General features: G+C 42.1%; 1 protein-coding gene across 13 annotated transcripts in view; it reads right to left on the reverse strand.

The window, feature by feature from the left end:
- Positions 1-12,782, reverse strand: part of SLX4IP (SLX4 interacting protein) — a 220,663-nt gene that overhangs the window by 75,805 nt on the left and 132,076 nt on the right. For 10 of the 13 annotated variants that reach the window (XM_086335066.1, XM_086335069.1, XM_086335065.1 and 7 more), the window contains one exon: positions 5,758-5,847. The exons of the other annotated variants lie outside the window; for them this stretch is intronic. In XM_086335066.1, the coding sequence (XP_086191192.1) occupies positions 5,758-5,847 (90 nt within the window). The remainder of the gene's footprint in view (positions 1-5,757; positions 5,848-12,782) is intronic. 13 annotated transcript variants of the gene reach the window in all.

Here is a 12,782-nt window from a genome sequence, read left to right on the forward strand (position 1 = left end):
TTGAAGGGCAACGAGAGCCAAGCTTTTCTTTTGTTGCAAATACACGTACTCTTCAAAGAGTATAGAAAACACCGGACTTAATTTACAAACATGAGTTTCTCGATAAAATACAAACTCTGGTCTCCTCCTTCCTGATCTCATTTTGCAGCCCAGAGATGCGGTGCCTTGTGGACACAGAGGTATTCACTTACAGTTGAAGGCTTTGGCATTGTTGGTGCAACAGAAAGGCAGCCTTGCTCATACTGTTGTTTTAACAATTAAAGAATTTTGCTTCACATGCAGGGTTCAACGATGACTGAGCTAGAAAATATGTGAAAGACGTACATGGAAACAAGGATTGCTAAAATTTGGCCATAAATGCCCTATAAGGCCAGAACTAAAAATAGGAGGACAAAAATAAAGCCAAGGCCCACATATGCAAACTCTCTCCCTGTAGTTATGGGGCTTTCCTTCCCTGAGCAGGTTTGACAAATGGAAGGTGGATCCTGTGTGCTGCGTCAAGGTCCCCTAGTAACTGACCACAGCACACCTGGCGAAGCACTGTTCTCTTCAGAACCAGGGCAAGACAAGGAAAGACAAATTCCCATCTAAACTCGAGGGGCAGCAGGAAGACCAATCAATGAGCAAGAGAGAGTTGTACCCAACATCTCCAGGCTCCCAGGGGTTCATTTGTGCTTCCTAGGTTTACAAGGGGAAGAGCCTGAGTTCAAAGACTACTCAGGCTGGACTCAAAATAAACACATGTTTAATACATGTGATGAGTTCCTTTTCTGAAAAGAAACAGGATATTCTTAAGACTTTCATTACTCAAAGTAGCTATTAAAATGCAATCAAACTGATTGTTCATGATATCCCAATCTTGAGATGATCTAATGATTTAAAAAACATAAAAGTCCTGGCACACTGAACATAGGCTAAAGTCATATCCTCAACTAGCTCTTCTCTTCTCTTAAACACACACACATTATCCCATATCCATTTTAAAGTCAGTGACCATATTTTGAAGAAACAGCGTGAGGTAGAAGCCACAGAGCGTATCCTTGGCTTTGAGTGGAGAGCCCGCTCACGGCCCACAGCGGAGCCCTGCAGGCCCCATCGCGCCCTGAGTCCCGTCGCTAAGGCGCGCCCTGTGGCCCCAACAGCAGCACAGGCAGGGCACTGCAGCTGCGTGTGGCACCCTGGCAAATTCTGGCTTCACGCTTTGGCTGGGAAGTGAGTCACGTACTCACAGATTTATTGTAAAGCCTTCCAAATCAACTGACTCTTGGCAAAAATGACAGCGTATCAACACAAAAGGTCTAAAGCCGAGGCAGCAGAGTTGGGAGAGAATGGAGGAAAATCTGGGCCTGGAATGGTGGATTCTAGGATGCTGCTGCTGCTGCTGCTGCTAAGTCGCTTCAGTCGTGTCCGACTCTGTGCGACCCCACATATGGCAGCTCATCAGGCTCCCCTGTCCCTGGGATTCTCCAGGCAAGAACACTGGAGTGGGTTGCCATTTCCTTCTCCAGTGCATCAAAGTGAAAAGTGAAAGTGAAGTCGCTCAGTCGTGTCCGACTCTTAGCAACCCCATGGACTGCAGCCTACCAGGCTCCTCTGTCCATGGGATTTTCCAGGCAAGAGTACTGGAGTGGGGTGCCATTGCCTTCTCCGAGGATGCTGCTAATGTAAGTCAAACTTCTTGGGTGAGGTCCCCTCGGGTGCATATTGGTCACTTTGGGGGTATCAATTAAATGTTTTGAATCACGGAGACATATGTTGAGAAGCCAAAGGTTGGAATGACATGAAGGTGGACTGGAGGAGCAGGCAATGGCCTATCAAACACAAAGTCTTCCAGACCACAGTCCAGGGCTATTTACATGAATGATAATGTCAACATTTCATGCCACTAGCATGATAAATCCCATCACACAGAACCCTATGCCTTTCTGCTCCCAGTTTGAGGTCGCTGGGTATCCTTAGCAAAATTAGGACAACAGTTCAGTCGCTCAGTCGTGTCCAACTCTTTGCGACCCCATGAACTGCGGCACGCCAGGCCTCCCTGTCCATCACCAACTCCCGGAGTACATCCAAACCCATGTCCATTGAGTTCGTGATGCCATCCAACCATCCCATCCTCTGTCGTCCCCTTCTCCTCCTGCCCTCAATCTTTCTCAGCATCGTGGTCTTTTCAAATGAGTCAGCTCTTCGCCTCGGGTGCCCAAAGTATTGGAGTTTCAGCTTCAACATCAGTCCTTCCAATGAACACCTAGGACTGATTTCCTTTAGGATGGACTGGTTGGATCTCCCTGTAGTCCAAGGGACTCTCAAGAGTGTTCTCCAACATCACAGTTTAAGAGCATCAATTCTTTGGCGCTCAGCTTTCTATATAGTCCAACTCTCACATTCATAGATGACTACTGGAAAAACCATAGCCTTGACTAGACGGATCTTTGTTGGCAAAGTAATGTCTCTGCTCTTTAATATGCTATCTAGGATGTTCATAATTTTCCTTCCAAGGAGTAAGCGTCTTTTAATTTCATGGCTGCAGTCACCACCTGCAGTGATTATGGAGCCCAGAAAAATAAAGTCAGCCACTGTTTCCCCATCTATTTCCCATGAAGTGATGGGACCGGATGCTATGATCTTGTTTTCTGAATGTTGAGCTTTAAGCCAACTTTTTCACTCTCCTCTTTCATCTTCATCAAGAGGCTCTTTAGTTCTTCTTCACTTTCTGCCATAAGGGTGGTGTCATCTGCATATCTGAGGTTATTGATATTTCTCCTGGCAATCTTGATTCCAGCTTGTACTTCCTCCAGCTCAGAGTTTTTCATGATGTCCTCTGCATATAAGTTAAATAAGCAGGGTGACAATATACAGCCTTGATGTACTCCTTTTCCTATTTGGAACCAGTCTGTTGTTCTGTGTCCAGTTGTAACTGTTGCTTCCTGACCTGCATACAGGTTTCTCAAGAGGTAAGTCAGGGGATCTGGTATTCCCATCTCTTTCAGAATTTTCCACAGTTTATTGTGATCCACACAGTCAAAGGCTTTGGCATAGTCAATAAAGCAGAAATAGATGTTTTTCTGGAACTCCCTTGCTTTTTCCATGATTCAGTGGATGTTGGCAATTTGATCTCTGGTTCCTCTGCCTTTTCTCAAACCAGCTTGACATCTGGAAGTTCCCGGTTCACATATTGCTGAAGCCTGGCTTGGAGAATTTTGATCATTACTTTACTAGCGTGTGAGTTGAGTCCAGTTGTGTGGTAGTCTGAGCATTCTTTGGCATTATCTTTCTTGGGATTGGGATGAAAACTGACCTTTTCCAGTCCTGTGGCCACTGCTGAGTTTTCCAAATTTGCTGACATAGAGTACAGCACTTTCAAAGCATCATCTTTTAGGATTTGAAATAGCTCAACTGGAATTCCATCACCTCCACTGACTTTGTTTGTAGTGATGCATCCTAAGGCCCACCTGACTTCACATTCCAGGATGTCTGGCTCTAGGTCAGTTATCACACCATCATGATTATCTGGGTTGTGAAGCTCTTTTTTGTACAGTTCTTCTGTGTATTCTTGCCACCTCTTCTGAATATCTTCTGCTTCTGTTAGGTCCATACCATTTCTGTCCTTTATTGAGCCCAACTTTGCATGAAATGTTCCTTTGGTATCTCTAATTACTTGAAAAGATCTCTAGTCTTTCCCATTCTGTTGTTTTCCTCTATTTCTTTGCATTGATTGCTGAGGAAGGCTTTCTTATTTCTCCTTGCTATTCTTTGGAACTCTGCATTCAAATGGGTATATCTTTCGTTTTCTCCTTTGCTTTTTGCTTCTCTCCTTTTCACAGCTATTTGTAAGGTCTCCTTAGACAGCCATTTTGCTTTTTTGCATTTCTTTTCCATGGGGATGATCTTGATCCCTGTCTCCTGTACAATGTCATGAACCTCTGTCCATAGTTCATCAGGCACTCTGTCTATCAGATCTGATCCCTTAAATCTATTTCTCATTTCCAATGTATAGTCATAAGGGATTTGATTTAGGTCATACCTGAATGTTCTAGTGGTTTTCCCTACTTTCTTCAATTTCAGTCTGAATTTGGCAATAAGGAGTTCATGATCTAAGCCACAGTCCGCTCCCGGTCTTGTTTTTGCTGACTGTATAGAGCTTCTCCATCTTTGGCTGCAAAGAATATAATCAATCTGATTTCCGTGTTGACCATCTGGTGATGTACATGTGTAGAGTCTTCTCTTGTGTTGTTGGAAGAGGGTGTTTGCTATGACCAGTGCGTTCTCTTGGCAAAACTCTATTAGCCTTTGCCCTGCTTCATTCTGTATTCCAAGGCCAAATCTGCCTGTTACTCCAGGTGTTTCTGGACTTCGTACTTTTGCATCCCAGTCCCCTATAATGAAAAGGACATCTTTTTTGGGTGTTAGTTCTAGAAGGTCTTCTAGGGCTTCATAGAACCGTTAAACTTCAGCTTCTTCAGTGTTACTGGTTGGGGCATAGACTTGGATTACCGTGATATTGAATGGTTTGCCTCGGAAATGAACAGAGATCAACAAAGTCCTAATAATATTATCCTTTGACTGAAAACGTATTACTTATAAATTTTCTTTTAGGAGATTTCTCGTTATCTCCAAAAGCTGAGTGAAAACAGTCATCACAGTAAAGGGGTAAAGAAGGGGTGCCAAAAAGTACCAGCATCACTAGTTCTTTCTCCACATACCACCTGGTAATAGGATTTATTTCTAGCTCTAAAAAGCTACTGTGACCAACGAACATCATGGAAGATACCAAAGGCTGTTACGTTTGGAAAGTTACGTAAAAGCCACAGGCTCACTGTCCTGCTCGCTCATAAGGAAGGGTCTCGAGAAGGAAGCCAAGCACGTGATGAGAGCTGGAGGCACCTTCTGCCTTTGCCACAGCAGCACTTGGTGGGACCACAGAAATGAGAGCTGGGAGGGACTCAGCCAGGGTCTGGGGGAACCCTTCATCCACAGGGGAGGCGGCTGAGGTTCGAGGAGGTTCAACACCACAATCCTGTCATACAATCAATTGTTTTACTGACTGGCCACCTGCTTTGCAACTGGCCACTGTAAGAGGAGGGCTGCTGTCACCCATCCCCATACTTTTGCCAAAGGATCATGTGGTACAGGAGAAGATTTCAGACAGGTGACAAAAACCAGCCTGTGTCAACCCCACACCTGCTCCAGGGGCTCAGTCCATCCATTACGACCAGTGAGGTTTACAATCCCTGCTTACCTGGAAAAGTCACTTTAACTTCTCCTTCTTCATCATCTTTTTTTTTTTTTTTTTAATACAAAGAACCCCTTCCCTCAAACAAAGAGGTAGGGAATTTCTGGTTTAAATACTAGAGTGGCAAATGAAATATATGAAATAGATGGATGTGTCAGTTTCTGAAGGAACAACAACAGAAAAAGCAGGAGTATGTCTGTTGTGGCAAAGACAACTCTTCTTCAAGGATTAAACAGCACTCAAGATTTACTGTCCATTAATGAAAATGAGAGCTGGAAAAAAAGCTAATGTTCCTCTTAAGAGCAGCTCCTTGCATTTAAAATAGTGAAAAGTTTTAAGCACCTACTGTATAGCACAGCGAACTAACTATATTCAATATCAAGTAATAATCTATAATGGAAAAGAATCTGAAAAGAATATACGTGTGTGTGTGTGTGTGTGTATAACTGAATCACTTGTTGTACACCTGAAACATGGTAAATCAACGACATTTCAATTTAAAAAAATAGTGAAAAGTTTCCTGGTACCTCTTTCTTCTGTTCAGAAAACCAGCTAGTGTCTTTGCTTGAGCCTTGCGGCAATACATGAAGATCCACCAGGACAGCAAAGTTCCCACACTGAAAGACATTAATGAAAGACTTAGCTCACACCCAGTGAACAATGAGAGAAAAGCTTACAAATTCCTACATGGTTGCTCATGATGAAATGGCAACAAAGTTCACTGCTGGACAGAAATGTTAATATGGGGTATGATAAAACTCATAACTTGTTGCTTTTTGCAATTTTAATATTTATTATAGAAATGCCAGGGAGAAATTTAATTTTAATCAGGACAGGAAAGAGAAAATACCTATCTCTACACTATAAGTTGTCGGAGGATGCCCAGAAATTCAGCAGTTAACACTGAGAAGGGTTAAAAAGGTCAGTGCCAGGTAGGCTCCAGAAAAGGAGTCTGGTAGACACACACAGGGAAATTCTTTCTTCCAGGTGGGAGAGAGCAGACAGAAGTAACTGCATTTTCAGACTAACAAAAGCACTGGCTGGGACTATACATCTTGGAATAGAAATAGAAGCACAGACAGATGAAAATGGGCAAGGAAGATGCTGAATGACAGTATCAAAACTAAGTAAGTTTCATTAAAATATGCCTCAAAACTATATAAAACCAGTCTTTCTTTTGCTATAGGCTAGTGCTATCTAGTACTGTGGAAGAAATGAAAACATCTCTATCTGCACTGGTAAATAGGGAAGAAAATAGCCTCATGTGTTACTGAGCATTTAAAATGTGGCTTTTGTTGACTGAGAAGCTGAATTTTTAATTTTACCTAATTTCAATCTAATTTAAAAAGCCACAGAACCAGTAGCTCTGTGGCATGGCTACAGACCCTATAAAAAGATGTAGCTTCATAAAACCTCACACTATGTGAATAAAGTAACTTGAGAATCACAAGATAAATGGATGAACTAAACTATCTAAGAAAAGTATTGTTGGTTGGTTTATGGCCAGCAGGGAAATTCAATTTTGTAGCCCTTTGGCAAAACAGTTTTTTTTTTTAATTCTGTGCTATAATTCAATGGTGAAAAAAATATTTTCAGCAAATAGTGAGAATACGAGACAAAATATGGGGGGAAAAAAACGCAACTTGACACCTACCTCACACCATAAATAGAAACTGATTTGAGATGAATCACAGACCTAAACATTAAAAAAAAAATACCATCTATCTTCCCAACGTTGGGGTAGGAAAAGATTTCTTAGACAAGACCCAGAAAATTAAATATAAAAGAAAAAATCACTACCTTAGACTTGATCAAAATTAAAAAACTTTGGCTCATCAAATGACATCATTAATAAAATAGATATGTATGTCACAGACTAGGAGAAAATATTCATAAATGCATATGAATGAGATAAAGGACTGGTGCCCAAAATATGTAAAAACTACTCTTACAAATTGATGTTAAAAAAACAACTCAAGTTTGAACAGACACTCCATGACAAAGATAAACAACTGGTGAATAAGCACGTGGAAAAGTGTTCAACATTATCATTCATCAAGTAAATGCAAATTAACACTCACTACTAAGTGACACAACTACATACCTAAGGCAGTGCCAGCAGGGATAAAGACTGATGCACGTCACACATAGGTTAAGGATGGGAAGCGACCCACACTCACACACTGCTAGTGGAAACGGAAAATGGATCAACCACCCTGGCAAATGTTTGTCTGCTCACTATAGTTAAACACATTTATTTACCATCTGAGCCAGCAATTTTACCTCAGGTATTTACCTGCGAGAGATGAAACATGTGCACACAGAGGCATGTATACAAACGTGCATGAAAGTTTTAATTTCGAGAGTCGAAATGGAAGACAACCCAGAAGTCTCTCACCAGGAGAATATATTAATACAAACTGTACTATATTTCAAACCACTGACCTGCTCAACATGGAATGATCTCAGTAACACTGCACTGAGCAAAGTGAGGCTAAAATGAGAACTGTATGGCTCCATTTATATAAAGTTCTAGAAAACCAAGATTAAATCCATGGTCAAAATAATCAGCACAGTGACTGCCTATATTCTTAGCAGCAAAAGATGGAGAAGCTCTATAAAGTCAGCAAAAACAAGACCAGGAGCTGACTGTGGCTCAGACCATGAACTCCTTATTGTCAAATTCAGACTTAAATTGAAGAAAGTAGGGAAAACCCCTAGACCATTCAGGTATGACCTAAATCAAATCCCTTAGGATTATACAGTGGAAGTGAGAAATAGATTTAAGGGCCTAGATCTGATAGATAGAGTGCCTGATGAACTATGGAATGAGGTTCGTGACATTGTACAGGAGACAGGGATCAAGACCATTCCCATTGAAAAGAAATGCAAAAAAGCAAAATGGCTGTCTGGGGAGGCCTTACAAATAGCTGTGAAAAGAAGAGAAGTGAAAAGCAAAGGAGAAAAGGAAAGATATAAACATCTGAATGCAGAGTTCCAAAGAATAGCAAGAAGAGATAAGAAAGCCTTCTTCAGCAATCAATGCAAAGAAATAGAGGAAAACAACAGAATGGGAATGACTAGGGATCTCTTCAAGAAAATCAGAGATACCAAAGGAACATTTCATGCAAAGATGGGCTATCTCAATAAAGGACAGAAATGGTATGGACCTAACAGAAGCAGAAGATATTAAGAAGAGATGGCAAGAATACACAGAAGAACTGTACAAAAAAGATCTTCACAACCCAGATAATCACGATGGTGTGATCACTGACCTACAGCCAGACATCCTGGAATGTGAAGTCAAGTGGGCCTTAGAAAGCATCACTACGAACAAAGCTAGTGGAGGTGATGGAATTCCAGTTGAGCTATTCCAAATCCTGAAAGATGATGCTGTGAAAGTGCTGCACTCAATATGCCAGCAAATTTGGAAAACTCAGCAGTGGCCACAGGACTGGAAAAGGTCAGTTTTCATTCCAATCCCAAAGAAAGGCAATGCCAAAGAATGCTCAAAGTATAGCATAATTGCACTCATCTCACATGCTAGTAAAGTAATGATCAAAATTCTCCAAGCCAGGCTTCAGCAATATGTGAACTGGGAACTTCCTGATGTTCAAGCTGGTTTTAGAAAAGGCAGAGGAACCAGAGATTAAATTGCCAACATCTGCTGGATCATGGAAAAAGCAAGAGAGTTCCAGAAAAACATCTATTTCTGCTTTATTGACTATGCCAAAACCTTTGACTGTGTGGATCACAATAAACTGTGGAAAATTCTGAAAGAGATGGGAATACCAGACCACCTGATCTGCCTCTTGAGAAATTTGTATGCAGGTCAGGAAGGAACAGTTAGAACTGGACATGGAACAACAGACTGGTTCCAAATAGGAAAAGGAGTTCGTCAAGGCTGTATATTGTCACCCTGCTTATTTAACTTATATGCAGAGTACATCATGAGAAATGTTGGACTGGAAGAAACACAAGCTGGAATCAAGATTGCCAGGAGAAATATCAATAACCTCAGATATGCAGATGACACCACCCTTATGGCAGAAAGTGAAGAGGAACTAAAAAGCCTCATTATGAAAGTGAAAGTGGAGAGTGAAAAAGTTGGCTTAAAGCTCAGCATTCAGAAAACAAAGATCATGGCATCTGGTCCCATCACTTCATGGCAAATAGATGGGGAAACAGTGGACACACTGTCAGACTTTATTTTTCTGGGCTCCAAAATCACTGCAGATGGTGACTGCAGCCATGAAATTAAAAGACGCTTACTCCTTGGAAGGAAAGTTATGACCAACCTAGATAGCATGTTCAAAAGCAGAGAAATTACGTTGCCAACAAAGGTTCGTCTAGTCAAGGCTATGGTTTTTCCTGTGGTCATGTATGGATGTGAGAGTTGGGCTGTGAAGAAGGCTGAGCACCGAAGAATTGATGCTTCTGAACTGTGGTGTTGGAGAAGACTCTTGGGGAGTTCCTTGAACTATAAGGAGATCCAACCAGTCCATTCTGAAGGAGATCAGCCCTGGGATTTCATTGGAAGGAATGATGATAAAGCTGAAACTCCAGTACTTTGGCCACCTCATGCGAAGAGTTGACTCATTGGAAAAGACTCTGATGCTGGGAGGGATTGGGAGCAGGAGGAGAAGGGGACGACAGAGGATGAAATGGCTGGATGGCATCACTGACTCGATGGACGTTGAGTCTGAGTGAACTCTGGGAGTTGGTGATGGACAGGGAGGCCTGGCGTGCTGCGATTCCTGGGGTCGCAAAGAGTCAGACACAACTGAGTGACTGATCTGATCTGATCTGACTGCCTAGGCAGAGACTGACGTGTTGTGATGATGGGATTGTTCTGTCTTGTGATACAAGTAAAATCAGCTCATTCCACTGCACATATCAATATTACACATTTTTAAAAATACTGTGTAAAGATACACTTATATTTGTTGACAGTTACTTTAAATGTAAATATTATGTCCCTGAAAATGTGTGGGAATAAGTGAACTTTGGCCTGGGTAATAAATTGTGTAGTATGATAAAAGATGGTCTCCCACGACGTCAAACAGCACAGTGTTACCCCAGAATTACTCTTTAATGAGTTGCAATCAGCATTTTAAGGAAACAGAAATGGGCTAAAAGCTATCAGTGTGTCACATGGTAAAGTTAAGTCTTGTTTTGTGAAACTTAAGTATGAGTATACTGAGTTAGGATATAAAGCCTAATTTTTACTGTGGGCTGTGGTCAAAAAGGTTTGAAAACCATATCCAAATATGTTATTTTAAAAGTTTCTTCTGTTATCAATTTAACCTTTAAGGAATATGCTGCCACCAGGTGGAGGTAGCACGCCACAACTACAGAATCTTAGCCGGAGGTTATTAAGCTTCATGCGACACAGACCTCTTGGGTCAGTGGTGAAGCTGATGAAACCTGTTCATAATAATGTTTTAAATGCACGGAGACACAATGCATATAACTAAACAGAAAACCAATTACAGTGAAATACAGTTATTTACATTTTAGAATTTGTGATACAGCAATGGATGTACTTGCTCAATAAAGCACTGGCTATTACTATACTACGGTCACCTGACACAAAGAGCCGACTCATTGGAAAACCACCCTGATGCTGGGAGAGATTGAGGGCAGGAGGAGAAGGGGACAACACAGGATGAGACGGTTGGATGGCATCACCGACTCAATAGACTTGGGTTTGAGTAAACTCTGGGAGTTGGTGAAGGGAAGCCTGGTGTGCTGCAGTCCATGGGGTGGCAAAGAGTCAGACACGACCTAGTGACTGAACAATAATCTATAAATCCAAATCAATGATGAACACATGTGATGTTTTCAGATTATCTGCCATGATTATATTACAATATGGAAAGAGCTGTGACTTCTACTGGTAACAAATACCGCTAATAATATTGTCTTCTGAACACTTCATTCACAATAAAAACAAAATTTATTAGAACTCGGTCAAAATAAGGATGTAACTTTTCTCCCATGGAAGCTCAGTGCCCATGGGCTGTCGGGGCTCCAGAGATCCCAGAACAAGAGCCCCTCCAAAGAGGGAAGACGTGCCTCACACACATTCCACCCGGTCTCCTGTGGGTGTTCCACCCGACTGTTCGGTCAAACTAAGTTCTCTGCTATCCCTTTGTCATTAGCAAGGACGATTTTCCAAATTAAAAAAAAAATAGTGATGGTTTTATACACAATGGAATATTACACAGCCATTAAAAAGAATGAAATAATGCCATTTGCAGCAACATAGACGGACCTAGAAATCGCCATGCTGAGTGCAGTAAGTCAGACAGAGGAGAAATATCGTGTGAGATCCTTTATATGTGGAATCTAAACAGAAATGAAACAAATGAGCTCACAAAACAGAGATACACAGTCTTAGAGAAGGAACTTAAGGTTGCCAGGGTGGGGCAGGGAGGACGGGGGTGAGGGATAGTCAGGGAGTTGGGGATGCACATGTGCACACTGTGACATTTAGAATGGCTAACCAACAAGGACCCACTGCATAGCACACGGAACTTTGCTCAATGTTACGTGGGCGCCTGGATGGAGAGGACATTGGGGGGGAATGCAGATATGTATGTCTGGTTGAGTCTCTTTGCTGCTCACCTGAAACTATCACAACACACTTAATTGAGTATCAGTTCAGTTCAGTCGCTCAGTCGTGTCCAGCTCTTTGCAACCCCATGAATCACAGCACGCCAGGCCTCCCTGTCCATCACCAGCTCCCAGATTTCACTCAGACTCACGTCCATGGAGTCAGTGATGCCATCCAGCCATCTCATCCTCTGTCGTCCCCTTCTCCTCCTGCTCCCAATCCCTCCCAGCATCAGAGTCTTTTCCAATGAGTCAACTCTTCGCATGAGGTGGCCAAAGTACTGGAGTTTCAGCTTTATCATCATTCCTTCCAATGAAATCCCAGGGCTGATCTCCTTCAGAATGGACTGGTTGGATCTCCTTATAGTTCAAGGGACTCCCAAGAGTCTTCTCCAACACCACAGTTCAGAAGCATCAATTCTTCGGTGCTCAGCCTTCTTCACAGTCCAACTCTCACATCCATACATGACCACAGGAAAAACCATAGCCTTGACTAGACGAACCTTTGTTGGCAAAGTAATGTCTCTGCTTTTGAACATGCTATCTAGGTTGGTCATAACTTTCCTTCCAAGGAGTAAGCGTCTTTTAATTTCATGGCTGCAGTCACCATCTGCAGTGATTTTGGAGCCCAGAAAAATAAAGTCTGACACTGTGTCCACTGCTTCCCCATCTATGTGCCATGAAGTGATGGGGCCAGATGCCATGATTTTCATTTTCTGAATGTTGAGCTTTAAGCCAACTTTTTCACTCTCCTCTTTCACTTGCATTAAGAGGCTTTTTAGTTCCTCTTCACTCTCTGCCATAGGGGTGGTGTCATCTGCATATCTGAGGTTATTGATATTTCTCCCAGCAATCTTGATTCCAGCTTGTGTTTCTTCCAGCCCAGCGTTTCTCGTGATGTACTCTGCATAGAAGTTAAATAAGCAGGGTGACA

The sequence above is a fragment of the Bos grunniens genome, chromosome 13 (genome assembly GCF_055505025.1).
Source record: "Bos grunniens cultivar Pamir isolate PY7600 chromosome 13, Bosgru_T2T1.0, whole genome shotgun sequence".
Classification (NCBI taxonomy): Eukaryota; Metazoa; Chordata; class Mammalia; order Artiodactyla; family Bovidae; genus Bos; species Bos grunniens.